The 22,353-nt window shown below is 42.2% G+C and overlaps 2 protein-coding genes across 5 annotated transcripts in view; one reads left to right on the top strand and one right to left on the bottom strand.

The window, feature by feature from the left end:
• Positions 1-12,897, top strand: part of PTPRO (protein tyrosine phosphatase receptor type O) — a 146,820-nt gene extending 133,923 nt beyond the window's left edge. Inside the window, 5 exon segments of the mRNA XM_039571681.1 lie at positions 1,118-1,240; positions 2,423-2,577; positions 4,045-4,180; positions 6,427-6,547; positions 7,566-12,897. Coding sequence (XP_039427615.1) covers positions 1,118-1,240; positions 2,423-2,577; positions 4,045-4,180; positions 6,427-6,531 — 519 coding nt within the window. The 3' untranslated portion in view covers positions 6,532-6,547; positions 7,566-12,897.
• Positions 12,898-13,567: 670 nt separating this feature from the next.
• EPS8 (epidermal growth factor receptor pathway substrate 8) overlaps positions 13,568-22,353 on the bottom strand; it is a 127,448-nt gene continuing 118,662 nt past the window's right edge. For all 4 annotated transcript variants that reach the window (XM_010404177.4, XM_039571682.1, XM_039571683.1 and 1 more), the window contains 3 exons: positions 18,819-18,999; positions 18,259-18,388; positions 13,568-14,986 (listed from right to left, as the gene is read on the bottom strand). In XM_010404177.4, the coding sequence (XP_010402479.1) occupies positions 14,873-14,986; positions 18,259-18,388; positions 18,819-18,999 (425 nt within the window). In that variant the 3' untranslated portion in view covers positions 13,568-14,872. The remainder of the gene's footprint in view (positions 14,987-18,258; positions 18,389-18,818; positions 19,000-22,353) is intronic.

Raw genomic sequence — 22,353 nt, 5'->3', positions numbered from 1 at the left:
TCTTTGACCCCTTCTTACCTTTTTTGACCTTCTTTGACACCTTCTTACCTTTTCTGACCTTCTTTGATTTTCTTTGACCTACTTTGGCATTCCCTGAACTTCTTTCACATTCTTTGACTTTCCCTGACTTTCTTCAACCTTCCCTGATTTTCCTTGACCTCCTTTGACCTGCTTTGACCTGCTTTGATGTTCTTTGACTTTCCCTAACTTTCTTTAACCTTCCTCAACCCTCTTTGACAATCCCTGACCTTCTTTGACCTTTTCTGCCTTTTTACCTCCCCTGACTTTATTAGGAAGCCTCTCCTCTTTCATGAGGAGAGACTGAGAGAGCTGGGACTCTTCATCCTGGAAAAGAGAAGGCTCCAGGGATCTTGTCACTGTGTACCTGATGGGGAGGGAACGGAGACAAGGGACCCCTTTAGTGGTGACTTGCCCAGTGACAGGTCAAGAAGTGATGTGCACAAATTAAAAAAACACATTAAATTCATTCTGAAGTCAGGAAACACTTTTTTGCTGGGGGCAGGACTGAGCACTGGCACAGGCTGCCCAGAGCTTGTGGAGTCTCCATCCTTGGAGATATTCCGAAGTCACCTAGACATGGTCTAGAGCTGGCTCTAGGTGACACTGCTTGAGAGGAGAGGGGGTTGGACAGGATAACCTCCAGGGGTCCCTTCCAACCTCAGGAATTCTGTGATTCTGCACTCTTAAGTTTAAATAATTACAGAAGACAGGTTTTATGCTTTGTATTTTCCCTTGATATTGTAACAGAAATATTTGGAATATAATTTGGGGGGGCCTGTGTGGACACTGTCTTTCCCAGTGTTTTGCTCCATTTAGACCTATTATATCAGGAAAAGTAACAAAAGGCACTCTTCTTCTATTCTTCACTGTACTAAAGCTGCCCTTCTGAAAACTAATATACAGCTGATGGCCACAATTAAACAGGAATGGTCAGACTGGAGCTCATTGCAGGATAAATTACCTCTTATTGCAGCAGCATGTGAGCACCAGTGTAGGCATTGCTAAACGTGATGTTCTGTATCCCTTTGCTTGTGTTTCTTTCTATGTGTGTATCTTTATATAAATACAAATATGCCTGGATTTTCCTCCCCTTCAGGTGAAATGTGATCACTACTGGCCTTTTACAGAAGATCCTGTTGCCTATGGGGATATCACAGTGGAGATGCTGAGCGAGGAGGAGCACACGGACTGGGTGTACCGCGGTTTCCGAATTAGCTACGTGAGTGAGAGGCTTCGTGTGGCCCTGCCAGAGGAGTGGGAGTGATTTCAGTCCAGCCTTTTCTTTAACTTCTGCCTGTTTCTGGCATTCAGTGGAAAACACCTAAGAGAGATCGATGTCCTTACTCTCACTCCACACTTGCAAACGGCCAAATCACAAAACTTTCCCCTAAAATTGTTGTCTCTTAATTTCTCACCAAAGTGCAAGGCTGAAACAAAAGTTGTACCAGAGCTCTGGGCACTTCTGTGGTACCAGTAATTACTGACAACAAATGTGTGAATTTCTTCTTTTCTGTATCTCAGCACACCTTCTTGCTATAAATTAGTCAAGACTTGAAAATACCAATGTAGGAATTGAAAATATTTTTCAAAAGGGCAATTCTGCAATAATCACATCTACCTATGAAGTATTGAAACACACACAAGAGCATGTGATTTCCAACTGAAAGCTCTCCATACTTTCAAGCATTTCTTTCCACCTTTGTTTCCTGCATCAGCTTGTTGCCAGCACCATCTCATGAAGGAAAGTTGAGGGATAAGGAGGGGATGTGGAGAAACCTGTGCACTGGCAATGAGCCTTTGGCCCAGGACTTATGTGTTGTGTTGAGGATCTTACTTCATCTAAAGCCAGTAGAATTTTTAGCATTGTAAATGTTTTTTGTCATAATGAGCTTTTTCCTAAATGTTTCCCCTCGTAATGATTTTTCTTCCCTTTTGTTTTTTGTTTGTTTTTTTTTTTTTCTTTAAAACTTAAAAAGAAAATCTCTCAAGAGTCCAGGCTTGACTGTTTGCCAGCAGTGTTGCTCTTTATCTGTGGCAAAATGAGAAGAGTAGAGGGAATGGAATAAAAAAATGAATAAAGCCCAAAGTTGAAAAATGCAACAGTTCTTGATTCAAAAGCAAAATAAAATGGAACTACCACAGGGACAAAAGCAAAAAGCAAATCCCAAACACAGAAACAGGAAGTTCATACCCATTTGATAATGAGGTCCTGATATCCTCCCCACTTTGTAATCAAATAGCCTGTTTGTTCTTCGCCATTTTTTTGGCTGGCTTCACTTTTTTAGGCTGTATGTGGGGAAAAAATGAAAACCACAAAATGACAAAAAGCCCTCAGTGTGACTGAGTGTGATTACCCTGTTACAGCTCTGTGAAAACGCTGCTGTTCTGCTTCTCCCATCAGGCTGATGAGGTGCAAGATGTGATGCATTTTAACTACACTGCCTGGCCAGACCACGGTGTCCCCACGACCAACGCTGCCGAGAGCATCCTCCAGTTTGTACAGATGGTCAGGCAGAAATCAGCAAAGACTAAAGGCCCCATGGTCATACACTGCAGGTAAATGCTTCCAGGAAAAGGAGAAGTGCGAGTTGTGATGTTGAATAAGTTGGGAAGCCATGAGAAGGAGAGATTTTGAATGGGTTCTGCTCACCTGTTGGCTGAAGATGGTTCTCTCTGGTGTTACGGTGTTTTGCAGCTCTCCCCTGTAACCTCATGGAGAATTTCACAGAGGAATATTGTTCTCTGAGTCTTTGTATCAAGAAAAGTGCTCATAAGACAGGGGAGAGATTTATATATAACATCATGAAATCAAACCCTGTATTTAGTACTTAATTATTCTGGGAAAGAAAAACAGCAAGTACCAGAGAGCTGGGCAACAACTGTAGTTTTTTCTTTTTTTCAGTTGGGATGCTTCTAGCAGCAAAGAGGGATATTTTCAGATAGTATTTTTAGACTATACTGTGCATCTTAGACCACATAGATTAAAAGTAGCATTGCTGCAAAATTAGTGGGGGGGCAAAGAAAGAATGTATCGATCAACTCCTGCAGCAATTGTTCTCAAACCTTGAAGAAGGCACAGAATGAATGCATCAGTTAATCTGTCCAGTTGATACATCAGAAGTTCCATTGTATCGACTTTGTTTAAGAAATTAATGCAAAAAAAGCCAAAATAGAGACCTGTTTTATGACACGTTGAGCTGAGATGAACTGTTCAACATTATTGCAAAAACTTCCAAGCCTTTTCAGGAAAAGCATGACAAAAGAGGAGAAAGAACTTTTGCTATAATACACACTTCCAGCCTAGGTAGGAGGGTGTTGGGCTGCTGTGTGATACTCTGTAAAACCTCTAATGCCACACTCAGTGAAAACAGACTTAAACATCGCATGTGAAATTACAATGCAAAGAATCGTACACGCATGAGAATCTCTAACTGAAAGCAGTGTGTATTTTTTCTAGTTGCTAAGCTTCCCTTTGGGGAAAATGAAGATTTTTCAGCTGAGTGGGAGCTATTTCTGTCTCATGCTCCTAAGGCAGAAGTCCTGGAGCACAGACTCTTCTGGGTGGTTTGTCCTTTGAGGACAACCTGCAGTAGTGCAGCGCCTTTGCAAGCCAAGAGCTTTGCAGTGTGGCGAGCTGTGGAACTGAGCCCTGCAGGTGTGACCCCTCTGTCCCTGGGCATTCATTGCTCCTGAGCAGGTCTCTGTATCTCTGACTCCAGCCCCTGGAGTTAGAGGGGTCTCTTGAGGTTTGTGAGGGGAGCAGTGACAGCAGGAAGAGCAGGCAGCTAAGGGTGGATGAGGGTGTGCGTGCACGTTCTGTGTGTGAGTGCATCCACTGCCCAACCAACGGATGATGGGTTGTGTGCCAGTAAATCCCACAGATTAACCAGCCTGCCTGACCTCAGAATAGTTCTCTCTGACTATTGCAACTGCAGGACTCCTGCTCTTTGCAGTGCCACTGATTTTGTTGTGTGTCCCCTGCAGAAGAGCCTGAAATGAGATGCATGTCTGTGTGTGTTGCAGTGCTGGCGTGGGACGGACGGGAACATTCATAGCCCTGGATCGGCTCTTGCAGCACATCCGTGACCATGAGTTCGTGGATATATTGGGCCTGGTGTCGGACATGAGGTCCTACAGAATGTCCATGGTGCAGACAGAGGTAGGATCTGCTCACTGCAGCACTGTGACAGTATTGTTGTGCCCATTTCATACCCCTCTTTAGCATGTCTGTGTCCAGTGACTGCTGTTCCCCCTGAACACTTGACAAAATCACTATGAATTGATACAATCAGGTTTTCATCTTCGTTGTGATATTGTCACATTATTAATCCACTGCATAGGTGGGTTTGATAATATATCTGCAATCTCACTATCTTCCAGAGGAAATGAGTTATTCTCACCTTCTGTAAAATTAATATGCAAACAATGCATTAGAAGAGATTAACATATGGAATTTTCAAACCACACTGAAAAGAGTTGGGCTTGCTGAGGGGATTAATGGCTCATGAAATGATACCAGTATCAGGCAGCCTCGTTCAAGTATCATGTTGGTATCATCCAGCCAAGCATAGGAGCTCATGACACAATGGAATTTCAGATGAGCAAAACAGACAAAAGGATTGTGAGTCTGCCAGACATCCTCCTCACCCCTCTCCCTACCCAAATATCTACTGGGCAGTTCTTCTTCTGTTTTTAAGAAAAAATATATAGACAATATATACTGGGGGAGGGGGAAATCATAAGCGCTTTCTTCAAAGCAGAAGCTTTTATGCATCTAAACCTTCCCTGTTTGCCTAGTCATGAGGGAAAGATTTCATATTTCGTGCCTGTTGTACTCTTCCTTGGTTAGACACAGCATAAACTGGCAATCTCCATGCAGTTGGAAGTGCCACCATCCCTGTTTCCAGGCTAGGTCTGGCAGATCGTTTGTTGCCAAGGGTTGTTGAATCCAAAGCAAAGCAAAAAAAATTGTAACAGGAAGAGGAGAGGAGGAAGAAAACCTGCAGTCACAACAACTAGCATCTGGAAATGAAAAAAAGTCATTTTCATTCTGGATCATTGCTACCAACCTGCCTCTTTTCATCACAATTCACTGTATTAATCCAAAGGCAGATCCTTATGTAAACACCAGAGAAAAAAAATCCTGATGGTTGATTGATTTCAGCTGCAACTGTTACCACTCCAGAGGTGATGTGGGTTTTTGTAGGGTGGTGGTTGGTTTTTTTATTTTTATTTCATTTTTTTCATGTAGGACCTCATTGCCTGGCTGGGGCTGATGTCAAGGGCGGTTACTGAGCTCTTGCTGCCACGGGCCTCAGAGGTCACTAAGTGACACTGACACTCACTCACAGAGGCCACCAAAATGTTTTTCCTTACAAAATCTGGAACCACTGACAGCTCACCTGAGTCCACGTTGCCTTGTATGCTGGAAACTTGGCAATGTCTCAAGGAGCAGTTTCAAAAAAACAAACGGCACAGGCCCAGAAAGGGGGTTAGCGTGGGAAATACCCTGAATTGAAACCAGTCTCTCCAAATCAGCGGGTGTGAGGAAATCCAGACATTTCTGTGGTGTGAATCATGACTCAAACTCATACTGGTACCTCCTGGCATCAGCAGGCCACTGGGGACAGGGGTGAAATGCAGACTTGGGTTTGGGGACAGTCTCTTTGGTTGAAATTCACTTGGCTCCTGTGCCTTGTGCACATAAAAGTTGGTGTCAGGATTCATCAGGGATTGCCTTCTCTCTCTTTGAAATTGAAAAGTCATCAACTAAGGTTATTCTAAATTGGATTACGGTGGTCAATCTGTATGATGATAATGCTCAGAAAAGTCAGTCCATAACCAAAGTGAAAGACAGCCACGGTCTCGTGGCAAAAAAGCCTGTCCAGAAATACAGAGATGCATGTGATTGACCCAGCTCACGGTGTCACTTGCACAGAGGTTGATAACTACTCTGTGAACAAAATCAGGGGTTTTCTTTTAATTGGTAAAGAGGTCAAACACTTAGGAACACGAACCTCATTAAAATATTTCAGGTGCATATGTGGCATGGGTGTAATTTGTTGCACATAAAGCATTCAGATATCTTTCCTGGAGTTCCTTCCTTTTTAGGCAATGTAAAGTAGATCCACTTTACCTCAGATTCAACTCTTCTGTCATCATTCAGGTTATTAATAAGTGATTATGGTGCCAGGTGGATTTCATGCTTCCTGAGCTGCTGTCTGTAACAACTGTGGACTATTCTATTGGGAGCTAATAACTCACTGTGCATTGTGAGGGGCTGAGGTGGGAGACATGGAGCTGTGCAGGCTGTTACTGTGAACCATCAAACTGTTTCACTGCTTGGGTTTTTGTCATGCTTTCTGAGGTGCAAAAAATGCCCACTTATTTGGTCTTTTCTCCTAGGAACAGTACATTTTTATTCACCAGTGCGTGCAGCTGATGTGGCAAAAGAAGAAGCAGCAGTTCTGCATCAGTGATGTCATATATGAGAACGTCAGCAAGTCCTAGTTCAGAGTCACAGGTGGTAAGTCAGGCAAGCCTGGCCCTGTGCCATGTCCACAGCCTCACACCTCCATTCCAGGAGCTTTGCTGGCAGTCTGGGGCTTTCCTTACTCCTCTTTCATGTTCACATGGAGAGTTAAGGGAAAATCCATCTAGCCTCTCATAGTAAATAATCCATTACCCTTTCCATGGCACTGTGAGATATATGGGCTCACTCATGTTTAAAGAAACAGAGACACCAGAACTCTCATGAGCCATCTCACCATTCCCTGCCAGTTGTCCTAACATCCCTTGCAAAGCTGAAAGGGAAGGACAACTTCAGCATCTTCAGTCATTTTCAAAAAACAATTTTGCCTGGTTACCAAGGCCAGCAGAGGCTTGGGGATGCTCTGCTGGAGGATGAGTTGGTAACCAAACAGGTCTGTTATAAAACAGTGGGAAATCCTTGCATAAATCTAAAATCATAGAACCAGGGAAGCAGCAGGCTCTCAAACTGGTACCACCAGTAGCATAAGTGAAGGGTCGGCCTTGCCTTCCCACTGAGGCCCCATGCCTGAGAAAAACAAGTGGCTGTGACCATGAGATTTGGTGGTGGGGACAAGCTGTGAGGACCTATGTCACTGCTCTTAAAGCTACTAAGCCTTGGTTCATTAGGTGGCAGCAATAACCCAGCCATAACCTTAATACTCGCTTTTGGGTGGAGCAGGAAGCTGCAGACTTCGACACAAACTGCTTCTCTGGCAGCTGGTGGAGAGCTGGGCTGAGGGCAGCACCTCCAGCCTGTCTGCTGTGTGGCTGTGGTGTTGCACGTGGGCCTTCATTAACCTCTGTGTGCATCATCCCCCTGCCTGTAAAGGAACCCCAGTTTGCCTCCCTGTCCCTAATGTTTGGGTAGTTCACTGTCTAATCTGAGTCCCAGCACCCAGCTGCTGGTACTGATGCAGTCCCAGCCTCTGTGGGGAGGGTCAGTAAAAGAAATGCTTAGAATTGTATTTATTTGCTTTTCTTCTTCCTGAAGCGTTCTGTTTGCTTGGTTGCAGGTGAGACCATGAAGCACACCCATCTTCCCTTGCTTCTGATTTTTTTTCTGTTGATGGTTTGAACGGGCAGGTGTTGTGCCACAAGAGACCACTGCTTTGCAGTAGATGGACAATGAGGGAAAGAAACTTTTACCTTTCTGAAGCACTGGGGAGACAAAGCCTTAACGAGCCTGCGGTGTCTTTTGAACTGTTTAATTTCTGGACATTTTTTTTAAATACTGGACCAAATTCAACTAAACAACATGAAGGAAAAGACACTATGTGTGCATAAGATAGATTGCTCCAGAGTGTTGGGGTTTTGTTTGGTACTTTTTGGTTAATTTCTTTCATAATTTGTTTTCTTCTGTGCAGGTTGGGCTTAAGGTTAAAGTAAGTGCAATATTTTTTTAATGGTTGACTGAAGAGCTTTCTTCATGTGTCACTGGTCTGTGCTAACGTCCCTAGGAGAGCAGGCATTGTTAGTATCTAATAATACCTCATTAGTGAATAGCGAGGCATGAACATACATGAAGAAATCTGGAGATTGTGAACAGGGGCTGGGAGGGCGGGGGGGTTGCTGGGTACATGGATTTGACTGTTTCCTAACAGCACTGATGTACGTGGGGCCTGGGGGGAGCACAAGACCCGAGGAACGGACTGACGAGCAGAAATGCAAGCTGTGAAGCCCGAAGCTGGAGTAGGCAGCTGACACTGAGAGAAGGGGTGGGTTTGGTTCTTCACTGGGGCTGCCACTAATTAAGCAGAGGGATTGCTCTTCTTGCCAACCTTTTTCAGTAATGCCACTGATCAGGCTCTTGTTCTAGATGAATCTAATCACAGGGCAACTGAGTTTCAAGCTGGGATGTCTTAGCATACATACTATAGCATTTAACTCTCTGAGCAGTCTATGGTGCCTATACCCCTCACTCATTTATTATTTTTAGTAATTATTAACCCTGTGTAAAAATGTGAAGCTGGTTCAGGTTGGAGGGGTGGAAAGAAAAAAAAACAAAAAAAACAAAAAGTGCTTTAATAGATGTAACTATTTTTCCTGAACCAGGAATTTACAATGTTATGATGCAAGGTTTTGGCATGTGAAGGGCTGGTTATCAGTTTGTTGCTACGAAGCTGCCAAAGTGTCAGTATGGATTCCTGCAGGGCCTTTGGGGGCAGGGCGGGGGGCTCCTTTCTTTTTTGCTGTCCGTTTCAGTTCTAGTCAAAATAATTAGCTATATATAAATTTTTTTTTTTTTTTTTTGGTCTTTGTATAATTCCGGTACATCATTGTGTATTGTGACATGGATGCTGTCAGAATGGATGTTTGATGGCATTTTTGTAACCTGTTGCTTTGTGTCACCTCATTGGAAGTTAGCAGCAATGGTACTCAATGTAAGCAAAACAGACTTGAACTGAAAGTAAACACACTGGATTGCTTACCTGTGGAGAAGTCACTGTCAGCAGAACAGCAAAACACACCTGCATACGCTTTTTATTTCACTCACCCGGGGTCTGCTGTCACCTGGCAGGGTGCCAGGCTGTAGGTCAGTAGCTCAGCTGCTTCCAGGAGCCTGATAATCAATCTCCTTCAGCTGATAATTCCTTTTTCTTCTTCCTTCCAAAGTTATTCCATTGGCAAGTAAATAGGTGTATACTTATTAATTACTTCATCATGGTATTGTTTACAGTGGAAAACTTCCTTCAGACTGTCCCATGTCTATTGTGCAAAACTGCATAGACTTAACATAATTCCCCAGTAAAACAGGTCCTTGTGAGGGCAGCTAAAGAAACAGGACCCCACCTCTGATCACTAAATGGGTATGATATGCATTTCCCCTCCCTTCTGTTTCCATGCATCTAATACTACTTCCACTGTTTCCACTACTCCCAGTCCTAGAGCAGGGATGCTGTTTCTCCAGGTACAAGATGGATGCAGAAGGGCAGAGCACCCTGTTTCAGGGAGCCAGCTGGTAACAAAAAAGGCTTCAGTGGTGCACATTTCTCCCTCATTTCCCTGGTGTGCCTCAGCTGGAGGGCCTGCCATTCCAGTAGGAACAGCAAAGAGCTGTCTGGCCTAAACTCAACAGAAAATAGAATTATAAAAGAGCACTCGACCATTTAGACCTTGCTGCCATGCTTTTTAAAAAAGCTGTGTTTTAGAGATTCATTACATGTTTACTCAGAAAATAGGTTCATACCCCTCTATAGAGAACTGGTGGGGGAAAAAAAAACAACCCACAAATGTTCTTCCTCATCTACTGTCTCCTCCCTCCTGCTGGCCATTGCCCATCGAGTCTACATTTATTCTGTATCACAGACCAGAGTAAGCAGGTTACTTCTACATCATTCATGTGTGCTCACAAAATGTCACAGTGTGAGCTGGCTGTAACAGAAGCTTGGCTGAACGTGCCAGGGTACAAGATTGCTGCAGAGATGCCAAAATCACATTGTTGCAAAGGACACTGCCTGAGCAGCCTGAACGTACTGGACAGTTTTTGAATGCGTGTCAAAAATGATTCCATTTGCACAGTAGCAGGTGCGTGTTTTTCCTTTAACAGCTTCTTAATCACAAAGTCAATTACAATGAAAACTCCATCAGAATATAATACCTTTTCCTGCCCCACACAGTATGCAAAACTGTGTACGTGGGCATGTCGGGATGGCAGTGGAAACCACCTCACCCAGCATTCAAAACATGAGTAAAGCAGTAAATGAGTCTGGAAGAGTCATGCAGAGCCTTTTAGCCTGAATTGACATGACATAACTTTTGGCCTCACCTTGTCATGCACCTTCAAAGTAAAGCCAAAACAACGTTTCTGGACTCATGCTTCATGTTAATATTGTTTCCAGCATCTGTCAAAATAAAACTCTCACGTCATCACAGCAGTAAAGCTGTCTGAAGATTCAGGTTCAGTAATAGATTTTTTGAATTATGGGCTTCATGTCCATAGCTCTGCTGACACTACTGATGCTCTGTATTGATCTGCTGCTCTTCCCAGCATCTACTGACCCAGATGTCTGTGAAAGCAGCCCTGTGCAGTGAGTGACCATTAACTGAAACCAGCACAGGTTTTCTCCTTGTCTCATGCTGTGCATGCTGCCATGGAAGCAGAAAATAAGTAAACTGAAGTACTTAAGTTAGGAGGGTGAGAAATTGTTAGAGGCGTGTGTGAAAGTGTTGAATCTCAAGCGTATCCTGTTGCAGTCAGCCCTGAGATCCTTGGGTCTTCAGAACTGTTTCCTTCAAACCTCACCGAAAGATTAAGAACAGGTCAGGAAGCCTTACCTGTACTTTATTTCAGTTTAATGTTTTTTTTCCCCTATACCTAAATAAGACAAATTTCCCCTGTCAAATAATCAACATCATCATCTTACGCTCTGACATGGCCCTTCCCTCCCTCCACCACCTCCTCCCACTTCCAACTTTTTTAATGGCTTGTGTGAAAACTGTAATTTCATTGAGGCAGGCAAAAGCTGTTATTTCAGCCACTTCTTGTGAGAGGATTATGTTGTCAATGCTCTTGACATGGATGGGAGCAGGTGGGTTGAGCTTTGCTGCTGCTGTGGTGGGCACCAGTGGGGGCTAGGAATCTTGTAGGAAGGCTCCCTATTTTTATTCATCTCCTCTTTTAATCTGCAAATATTACCAAGGAGTAGAAGCACAGTCTCATATCCTGAAACTCATTTTGGTCTGAATACTGAGGAAGTAGTTAGAGGCCAAAGTTGCAACCTAAGCAACTCAGAGAAACTGAAAAAAAAGATAAAGGCAAGCCAAAGGCACTTATTAGCAAAAAGTTGACATAGCTGCAGTAGAAATTAAAGTCTGAAATATTTAAACACAGAACCCAATACAGATTCCCTCTCATTTGCACTTCTTGTATATAATGTTGGTGCTTTTATGCAGAGGTGGGAGACTGAGCACAAAAGTATTCCCTCAAATACTCTTGATGCATCAGAACCAATCCTTAAACAGGGCTGGTTTAGACACCAGTCTCAACTTGACTGTTGAGAAAAAACTGGGCTCCTATGAAAGGGTAGTTTGGCCAGAAAGTTGAGTTCCCATTCATAATCATGTTTCCTTTATGCTTGAAATGCAGCCCAGGAAAATCAGTGGTGATCCCTGCTTGAACAGGGTCTGGTATTCAAGCTGTAGCTTGCTTCTGTCTATGCCTGAAATATCAAAATTCCTTCATTCCCACATTAAAATAAAAGTTCTGTAACTTACGGGTTCCATAATTAGAAATAATTCCCATCTTACAGTTATTCATGGGTTCTTTTGTTTGTTTCCTTAAATTATCAAAATACTGATGCTGCTGTCCAGCAAAGCACTTCAAGAGAAGTTCACTAACACTGAGAGCTCTGCACATTTCAGACTATAATTATCATTTTGGATATATCTACTGCTTTATCAACCATTTATCTCTGCACACATCACTCATGGATACACGCACTTATTTCCCAACCCCACTCAAAACAGAAAACAAACAACAAACCACCACGTTTTATACAGTTCAATGCTTTGGAGCAATAAAAGTAGGTGTAAAATCTCACAGATCACAGTTTGAGCAAAGCCCTGTTTAACATTTGAATGGCTAGGTGGTAAGTAAACTGCTCCACCCATCGACATTGGTTAGAAGTGTTCCTCCTGAATTAAATGAGAGGTTTCACAGTGGTTTGCTCTCCCCATGGTGTCCCAAGGGAACAAGCAGCCTAAAGTGGGAAGAAGCACCTTGCTGATGTTAGGAGGTTTGTGCTTTGAAAGCATAGAACTGCTGAGTGAACACGGGCTGCTAAAACTCTCTCCCCACCACCCAGTTAAAAAGGCAGATTGATGGCAGCAAAATAGTAAATTACTCCCTCTGTTACCAAATACCTAATAAGGCACTGATTTTGGCATTTAAAAAACGGCTTTGTTTCCTTCTCAAAGACATATCACATCCTTCTAAAATATTAGTATTAAAAAAATAAGCCTCACTGCTCAAATCCTAGAGAAAACATTTTGAATGAAACACTGCATTTTACTACTGTTTTCGTTTAAACCACGGAATATTTTGAAGAAAACATTTTATTTTCATTTGAGGAACTCCAAACGAGATGTCCTTGTGATTTCTTACAACTGCCAACAAAATGAAAATTCAAAAACTGCACAGCATAGGGGTGAAGCTCCCTGCAGTGCTTTAAACCACCAAGGAAATTCCAGAAAAAAGGGAAATACTTGCCTCAACACCATTCAGATTTCACAGACTGTACCACAGAAATCATAATGGTTAGTTCAGCCAAGTTTAAAGGGTAAATACAACTCAAGGAGTGCTTGGTTGTTAAGTCATTAGTAGTTAATTTAGAAACTGGGGGGGGGGGGGAAAAAAAGACACCAACCACCCCCCAAGATGATTCTGCTCATCCCTTCAGTGTATGGAAGGGGTTTCCTCTTCTCCCCCTCCAAGTGGCTCCCAAGATGCCTCTGAGCACACTGATCACGTTCAGACTTGTCTGGCACTTTCTAAGCAACAGCTACATAGAAACCCAGCGTCAAAAAACCCCAGCAGCTGTGAAGCCCCCTCTTTTCTCTCAGAGGTGAAGCACAGGTTCTCCCTCCAACACCTCCCAGTGCCAAACTTCACAAAGTCTGGGAAGTCCCAGAGCTGTTGCCTCTTTCTGGGCAAAAGCAAACCAAATGCTGAATGCTGGAATAAGCCAGTGGAGAGGATGAATATTGGCTTCCTGTTCTGGTAATTATCAGGGGACTAGAGGTGGCAGGTTACCACCACAGTGCTTTTTATGGAACCAGACATCTTTCCCATGAGAAAAGACAGTGACTCTTAAGTTTTCAATAGGAGTTTCAAAGACCTTTTAAAAAGTTTCCTCCTCCTGTGTGCTTACACGGAATGGGATTTCTCACTTCTTGACCCATTTCTGAATAAGGCCATGTTTATGCAGACAGGCATAAAGGATATATATAAAGTGTAAAAACATACATGGACACACAACCAGCCACACAGAAGTAATATTTGTGAGGACATTTACAATAAATGGCACTAACACCTTTATTAAGATTTTAGTTTTTCATTTGTGAAAAATGAATAGATTTTTTTTTCCCTTGTATGCAGAGGAAAAGCAAACTAATGGCAAAAATCAAGATTGCTTTCTTACTTCAATACTGTCTTCGTAGCCACAAAGATACAACAATTTAACAGACAAGAAATACTGTTTATTGCAGACTTTAAGCTGATTCATGTGAAAAAGGCACTATGAAACTTAATCAAACTAGATGATTAAATTTGTCTAAATTAAGTGATATTATATATTATATATAATACATATATTATATATAAAATCACATGACCATGTGAAACAACATTTTGTGACAAAAATCATTGCATCTTCAAAAATAACATTTTCTGGAAGGGATGTTTCTCTTTTCTTTTTCCCCCTGTTTTGCCTCCACTTTTCCAAAAGATTACATTTATAAAGGAAATTACAAAGGCTTTTTACATAAGGAAAAACTGGTATCTGGGATCAACACACAGAGAAGTCTAGATTATACACTGTTCCTTTTCATGGGTTAAGTTACAGACAAAAAAATGCAATTTTATTAAAAAAAAATGTACTGTGAGTTGTTGCATGGCTACAGCAGATCTCATCACCTCTTTGAGCTGGGCTGTGTTACTATTTTCTAGTTACTCCTCCTTGTGCAATATTATAGTTCATCACAGGTGAAATATGGATAAAATCAATGTACAGAGTATTACTTTGCTATAAACAGCATCATTAGTAATAAAACATCTTGGGAGTGATGCAAGAAAGATTCAGTCTATGCTGGGCTGCTCTTCATTCCCTAAACATTTCCTCTACATTTCCTGGAGTCGACAACTTAAGTAAACATCCTGGAGCCAAATGCCTGACAAGAAAGACTGAGCCAAAAAGACATAAATGCAGACTACAGCAAGAGATGGGATTCAGAATATTATTACTGAAGGGTTCAAATGCTTTTTTATTGCTGGCTCAGCTTCCCTCAGATGAATCACCAACAAAGATGTGCCCCAATTTATCTGTCATGCTAATTCCATAAAGCCAAGACTCATCTTTGGGTGTAAATGAATCATGGACCAGTATTTTCACCTGTCAGGAAGCTCCACCGTGTTTCTTACCTGTTCATTTTTCATGATGAGAAGCCAGCAGCAGGTACTTCTGTGGAGACTACTGTAAATTTTCTTTATGTTGGCTAGTTTACGTTTACAATACAATAAGACATTCCCCTTCACTGCTCCCTAAAGCAAAGCTGGATGGTTTAATGCTATGGACAATGGGATTAAAGAAAAGGGGAAACACACTTAGTGGCTGCTTCCTTCATCAAAGGACTCCACACCTGAATCTGTGGCAGCTGCACTGATTTTTTCTTGCCGTCTTCTCATAATTTCTTGCAGTTCTGAACTACCACTGTTCGCCTATAAACAAAAAAGAGGAGTTTACTTGTGGCTTTGACAGGTACTGAAACTCCTCTGCCAGGATTTTGTTAAGACAGTTGTTTGAACAAACAAACTCACCTTGAAGCTCCAGTAGGAAAGTATTTACACCATCCTTAAATACAGACCAGAAAAAACCTGCAGACTATTAAAAGCATGAGCTTGCCTTTCAGCACTGCTGAGCATCTTTAATTCTCACATGAGGCCCTGGAAGTGTTGGATATTAAGGGGGTGAAATATGGCTTCAGTAAAAGCAGGGTTAAAGCTCAGCGAGTTTGTTAGGATTCCACACTTAAAAATCAGGGCAATAATACTTAGAAATAAAAAACCTGAAAATAAATCCTTGGTGGTTTTAGATTTATGTAAACACAAAGCTCACGCATGCACATGGGATTGCATAGGCAAGGCCTAAGTGAGGATTCTGTCTCAGGTTCTCACATCTACACAATTCACCATCAGGCATGTGCTGCTCAGAGACAGGTTTCAAACTCAGAGCACAGTAGTAGGAATTGAACCATATTACAATATTAGCAACAAGGAAGTATTGTGAGAACAAGGCTTTATTTCACCTTTTGAGAGTGAAAACCAGGTCTGCTGACAACAGCAAACATTGCTTTGACAACATCAATAAAATTATTAGCAAGGCCAGGACACCTATCCACCAGAGCAGAACTTCCCAAAGTGTGCTTGACTTGTAAGTAAAACTAGGGGATTATAAACCAAGAGCCATATCTGCTCCTGTACTATTTGACCATGACATGACCTTCAAAACTTCAAAATCAGCTTCCAAAATAGCCTCTGAATAAGGAAGCAGAAACTGGTTTTCAAATGTCTAAAACAAAATTCAGGACTGTTAAGGGGAAAATCCTGCAGTTGATTCTGGACTCTGAAAATGTGTCCTATCAATTTCAGAAAATTTAATATAGATTCATCCCATTATATCCATTACAATGCAGTACCGGATGCCACAAGGAGTGAGAAATTTTCTGAATTAACTACAGTGCTCCTCCTACTTAAAACACCATTGCTCTCTTCTCCCAGAGTGGAGGGGCAAAGCAGGGGGCCTAGAAGTGACTCTCTGAAAGTGAGGGGAACAGCTTTATTTGTCTTAATTCATCTTGTCCTTGCCCTCTTGGTTTCAGATACAGAACAAGTGCAGCACCCATTAGTGGAGTCACGCATAAAAAACCATCGGCAGACACCCAACAACGTGCTTTATGAGAGGTCATGTAGAAATATTTGTCTGAGAATAACTGAGCAGCCCAAGCTGAAAGAATTTGCCTTCCTGATAACATCAGTGACAACATGACTGATGAGCTTGAAATGCTGCCCCACTAAACCAACTGCAGCACACATGTGGCACAGTGCACCAGGCACATCCTACTCAGAGGGGAGGGAGAGCAGAGTTCTTAGGAACATGATCCTTGGAACAGACCTTGGCCAGAGTGATTTACACAGCTTATTATGATGAGGCAACAGCAATTCCATCAGTCAATCCCACTTCTGTGCCTGGGTCTTTCCTTTCTCCAAGGTGTCAAAGAGAATAAGCTGTTCTTCCAGGCAACTTGATACATGTATTAGACAGAAACCATTTTCACTTTTAAAGCAATGTGTGCCTACTTCCTACTGATGGAGCAGAAAGAGGTTTAGAATGTGAGCCTCAAGTGGTCCCTTCTGGAGAAAGGTGTTCAGGATATTTTGTCTTATCTTCTGCAGAGCCTGAAGTGCTCAACAGCATTGTATTATTATAGGGAGAGAAAGGACAATGCAACTTCCTTTGATGATATAAATCAGCAAACAACAGGCTAAAGCCATCAGGAATTGCATAAATTCTGAAGTTCAACCTCAAATAACCAAGGCAGAAATAAGTATTTCAATTACCTTTTCCCCAACAAAAAACCCACGACCTTGTTAGACTCTAAGTGCTGTGTTAATTCACTCTGGTTAAGATTAAGCTGGGACTTTACAGTTTCCTGCAGAGCGAGACCTAACTGGGGCAAGCAGAGTAAGAGCACAGTAGGGAAAAGACCCCTCCCATCCAGTGCATCTCTGCTTTTCTAACCAACTCCCACTGCAAAGCTGCTTCCATCTCAGTACACTGAAATAAGATAGCTGACATGCAAAAAAGTTGAAGAATACAAATGTATCTTCGCTAGGAAATGATGGATTGCTCTGGACTGTAGTGACTTATATTCCTAAGAGTAAAGGGGAAATATTTCTCCCTTCCTCTAACAGGAAAATAGGGCTTGAATAAGGGAATAAAGCGATTTTGACAGTGTTAGAAAATGATGCTCTCTGATCCACACTGATCAGGTAAAGTGTAAAATACGCATCTTCATAAACCTGTCTTCAAAAATATGCCTGGTAGGTAATGCTTAAAACCATTTAAGTGAGACAGTCTCAGCTTAACAAGAAGATAGAAAAGTATTTTAAACCTCTTCAAGATTTTCTTCTAAATAGGATGTGGAGAATATAACTTCTCAGTTGGGTTAATCTCACCTCTAGATCATTTCTCCACTTGCCGCAGCAAGTTAAAAAAAAAAAAAAGTAGGTGCATCTCCAATTCTACTGGTTTAAGCTTGGCAAGAATTGTCCCTAGCACAGCTCTGGATACAAGCTTAAGGTGTTTAAGAAACAACACTTCTGTAATTAAAGCAAACTGCTGCAGAGCAATAAATACAGAGACAAGATACTTTATCCTTGGCTCAGAAACTCTGCTAGCACAGTGCCCAGTGTGTTTTCCCTTCAGAGCAGGTGCCCCAGTGTTTGACCTGAAAGGCCAACAGCACTGGGCTCACCCTACCAATTTCTCATGCCTAAAAAATCAAATCTCCTCTACAAAGACACAGCAAAACTCACTTATCACCACCAAAATTATTGGGAGTACTTGTTTGTCCAAGTACCAGGCAAAGCATGAAGCAAGAAAAGGGGCATTTTTACTCCCTTATTGTTTTCCCCAAAGCTCTTTTTGGCTGATTTTGTTTTCTTGCAGTCTGATTACAGCACAAAATGTCTTAAACTTGAGTGCTATTTCTAATGCTTTTTGGGCCCCTTTAGAAGTGGGGAGAGATCTCGCCTGGTGTTTTGATGAATGCTGTTCCAGTGAATTAATACCAAATAACTCAGATACAAATAACGTTTATCAACGTGATGGGAACTGAGGGAAAACCACCTGCCTCACAGAAAGAGTTATCTAATTCCACAGGTTCAAAATTGGTGACCCAGACTGGGTGAGTAAGAAAAGTTGTCCATACCTCCAAGGCAGATTTCTGTACCGTAATTTGGCTGTAGACTCTCGAGCCTTCTGGGCAAACAGTCCTCAGTTCCTCTTTATTGAGGGAGAAAAGCTGAGCCCCCGTCAGCACACCAAGGCTGTTCACAGTCCTGGGGACACACCAAGGGAACAAACAGGAAATCAGCAAAACCACACTGGCCAAGGGAGAGAAATAGGTTGTCTTCATCCCACATTGCCTCAGGTAGGGCTACTAAATTAAGAACAAACTTTATGAAGCAGGACTGCTGAAGTCAACTGAGTATCTAAGCACCACGTTTTGGTAGACCCTAAAATACGTATATGCACACACACTTCTGTACAGCTATAACCACACTGACATATATTTTTATATATGTATTGGGTACACTTATACACATATCTATATGTGTATGTAAAAACAAATTGTTTTTTCCAAGAGTGCAGCTGACATCTCTTGATTTACAGGATGCTGCTTGATTTTAAAAAGCGGTCAGACCGCATCCTTCTTCCAGACAGGAAAACAATTTAAAGAAGTTTTCCTACATTTTCCCTCAAACTTACACAGGGTTGAATCCTTTGGACTGCAACCAGGCTTTCACATCCTCAGGAGAGGAGTCGTAAGTGATGTTCACTACCGGGATGTTTGGCCGTGGCACGTGGAATTTCCTCTGGGCAGCGCTCCGGCCGATGGTGAGCCGGTGAACAAGTTCATCCTGCACCTCCTCCATCTGGGATTTCCTGCCTAGAGAGAGAGAGAGATCCCACAGGAGTCATTCTCAAGGTTGATTTATCAAAGCCAAGTCATTCCTTACATGCTACTTTAAATCATAAACTTTTTTCTTTAAAGATTCACTCACTAGAGCTGATTGAATTATTGTTCTCCTTTTCCCCCAGGGAATATTTCAATATTCCCAATCCTCTCTTTGCAAAACAAAACAAAAATAAACTAACAAAAAATCCCCAAACGAAATTCAACTAAGACCCAGAAAGGAGAGATGAGCTGGATGTCACAGACAGGCATAGATCCGTGTGACAGCACCCAAGCTGTAGAATAAAATGGGAATGGAGGATTATTCAGTTATCATTGTCTGCCTTTTTTAAAATAGAATTGAGGGTTTAAAAAAGAGAACAAGAAAAATATGAGGAAGGTTTGCTCACACTGTGGGAAGGTAGTACTTTCCACAAACAGATTTTTAATTGAAAGTTCAACTTTTTAGTGCAAATCAATGTAGGCAAAAAAATTTCACAGCTGCTGACACATATCAACTTACATCTCATGAGCTATTGTAGCAATCGCATTTTTGACAGGATTTTGAGAAATTTGAATTCACTCCAAGCCTGGAGTGGCTGCTTAGCTGAAACATTGTCACACTTTGCATTAAAAAAGGAATAAAAAAAAAAAAAGGGTAGCTGCTCTCATCAGGGACTACTCAAGAATTGGGCAAGACTTGTTTATTTATTTATTCATTTTAAACAAAACTGTAAGAATTCATTATCCCCCAGAACCCATTTGTCTGAAACATTTAGTTCAGTTGCTGTTCATTAGCAGGCAACAAACTGAAATGCTTTTTGGTCATTTCAACAAGATCAATGGCAGTGAGAATTGTTTAAAATGACTATAAAAATTTCTATGGAGAACTTCACAAAAATAGGTAGAATTCAAAAGGGTGTAAGTAACCTTTTGGGCTCAGAGAAGATACTGATTTTGCACAGTTGAACTCTCTGTGCCGTAACATTGGAAAGAACAACTATAAAAATCCTCTGACAAACAACTCAAATTATCTCAAAAATTCTCAGGATTTCCTTGCCAAGGTATTTTTAGTGATCTTTATCCAACCTTCTCACTTTGATACCCAAAAAGTAACTACACCACCCTCTCAATGCACTCAGATAGCAAAACCTATTCCTTTTCTCCCATTACACTGATAGGAACAGACGAAAACAACTCCACTAAGAAAAAAACCTGTAAGATGGAAACAGTTTTGCATTCTCTACTTTCCTTTTATATTCTCTCAAAACCTCTCCAGGGATCAATATCTCTGGCCAGTTAAACAAATAAAAACAAGCTTTACATAGGCCTCTAGGATTATTTCTTCAATCACCACGGCAAAAAGAAGAAAACACTTTGGTTTAACCATTTCCTTTTTTCTTTTACAAGATAGCCTCAGGTTGAAAGTGGAAAAAATACCTCTACTATAATATTTGAGGCATTCAGGCCCTATTGTGCAGGGCTTCCCCCTCTCCCCCCACCCTGAGTGTGAATCAGAAGCCCAGTGACACGAGCTCAGTGCTTTGTGCAAAGCTGACAGGGGTTATACGAGGAAAGCCTTCAGGCAATGTTATCAAAGCTTGCACCCGCTCTTCTCCCAAGCAGGAAGAGAGACGGAACATTGCTATCTTCCTTCTATTTACACAGATTTTGAAAGACTTATGCTTAATCTAGACCAAGACTGTATCACGAGACAAATATTTAGCTGTTAGATAAGAGATTCTTCCTGCTGTTAGATGTGTTATCAGAAATAAACAGGATGCCCTGGGCATGGAGCAGGTTCTGCAGTGCTCTCTGCAGGGTTCAGGTGGGTACTTGGCCAGCAGGTTTCCCATCACCTTTGCAGAGGCAGCTATTCTGTGAGGGTTTTTGCCTGAAGCCCATTAACTGGGCTTGAGTGGGAGCTCCAGGAGGGAACAGGAGCTCCTGTGAGTGACCCAGGGCCTCAGTGTAGGCTGGGAGATGCCTTGTAACCACTCAGTCTACAGCAACTCTTCACACCTCACACTGGGTACCTAAAGCCAGGATGGTCTTCTCACTTTCCATCTAGAATGGATAGAAAAGGCCATTGTGGATTCAAGGACACAGCCAGGCTACAGCAAAGTCCTTACACAGAAATAAAATTATCATTTTGGTGCATGCGTGTGTGTGGGAAACTCACCCTCACTTTCCACATCCTTTGTAGCTGTTTATTTTTCTGATTTTATTTAGGTAACAAACTCTTTCTTTGGGAAGCAGCAGTCAAGCCTGTTCCTCCAACCAGGCTGTTCCCCATTTATAATTTCCAGCCAGAGAGTCCATTAGGTGAATTTACTGAGAAGTTCCCAGAGTCCTCCTGAGTTCAGAGCTTAGGCAAAAGCTTGTCCTCCACCAGGCAATGTCAACACAGACTCCACCCAACAGGATTATCCACACAGGCACACTTCCCGTCCTCTGGGGACAGGGCACAAAGAAGCCCTTCCCCAGAAAGGACTATGCTCAATGTCACCTTCTGACCTTAGGTGGAGGCAGGATTTTCTAGTAAAGCAGTGAGGCAGAGGATACGAAAAGCTGTCAACTCTTGAACTACAAAAAGCTCATTATTTTTACAGCTATTCCTTTAAAAGCTATAGCAAATGCTTGCCTGTGTGTTTCAGTTATTTCTAAGCTGAGCAATCACATTGTTTAGAGTGCAGTTAGGACAGAAATTACTGACTAAACAAGCTCTTCTAACCCTGCCTGCTTTTCAGTCAATACAGAGCAGCAGCCTCAGCATGCCTCAACTGGCGTATTTACAAGGTGGCCTTAATCAGAACTTCTCAAGACAGCCACACGCTGTTGGAAGCACATTACCAAGTTTTTCCAGCTATAGAGGCATGGAGTACATTCCTGTGTCCTGCTGGGACAAGGACACCAAAGCCTGCTCCATGGCCTGCCAGCTGCTGCTGCTTTGACCAAGCCAGGGGGCCCTGACTGTAAGGTAAGTCTCCAAAACTATTACAGCGTGGTTCCTGTGCATCAGCCAGATTTGTAAGTGTTCTTGAAGCCCTGAAAGCATGTTTCAGAATGGTGCAAATGACCTAGAAATACGGGTGATCATGAATTGAAGTGCAAAAGCAACATAACTGATTTTAAAAGCAATTTAGGTTATAATGCGGCAGTCAGTTCAGGTGGAAAATGTGCATTCACCAGCATATCAGCATGGGCATTTCCAGTGCTGAAAACCACTGACTGGAGATCCCAGACATTCACAAAAGGACAGGATTTGGGCTGGGACAAGTGTGATGTGTTTTTCCCTAAGTAGCATGACGGTAATTACAGCGGGGGTCAGAACACGCATCCGTAGCA

Source organism: Corvus cornix, chromosome 1A (assembly GCF_000738735.6).
Source record: "Corvus cornix cornix isolate S_Up_H32 chromosome 1A, ASM73873v5, whole genome shotgun sequence".
In the NCBI taxonomy this organism is placed as follows: domain Eukaryota; kingdom Metazoa; phylum Chordata; class Aves; order Passeriformes; family Corvidae; genus Corvus; species Corvus cornix.
This window is presented reverse-complemented; position numbering and strand designations above follow the sequence as displayed.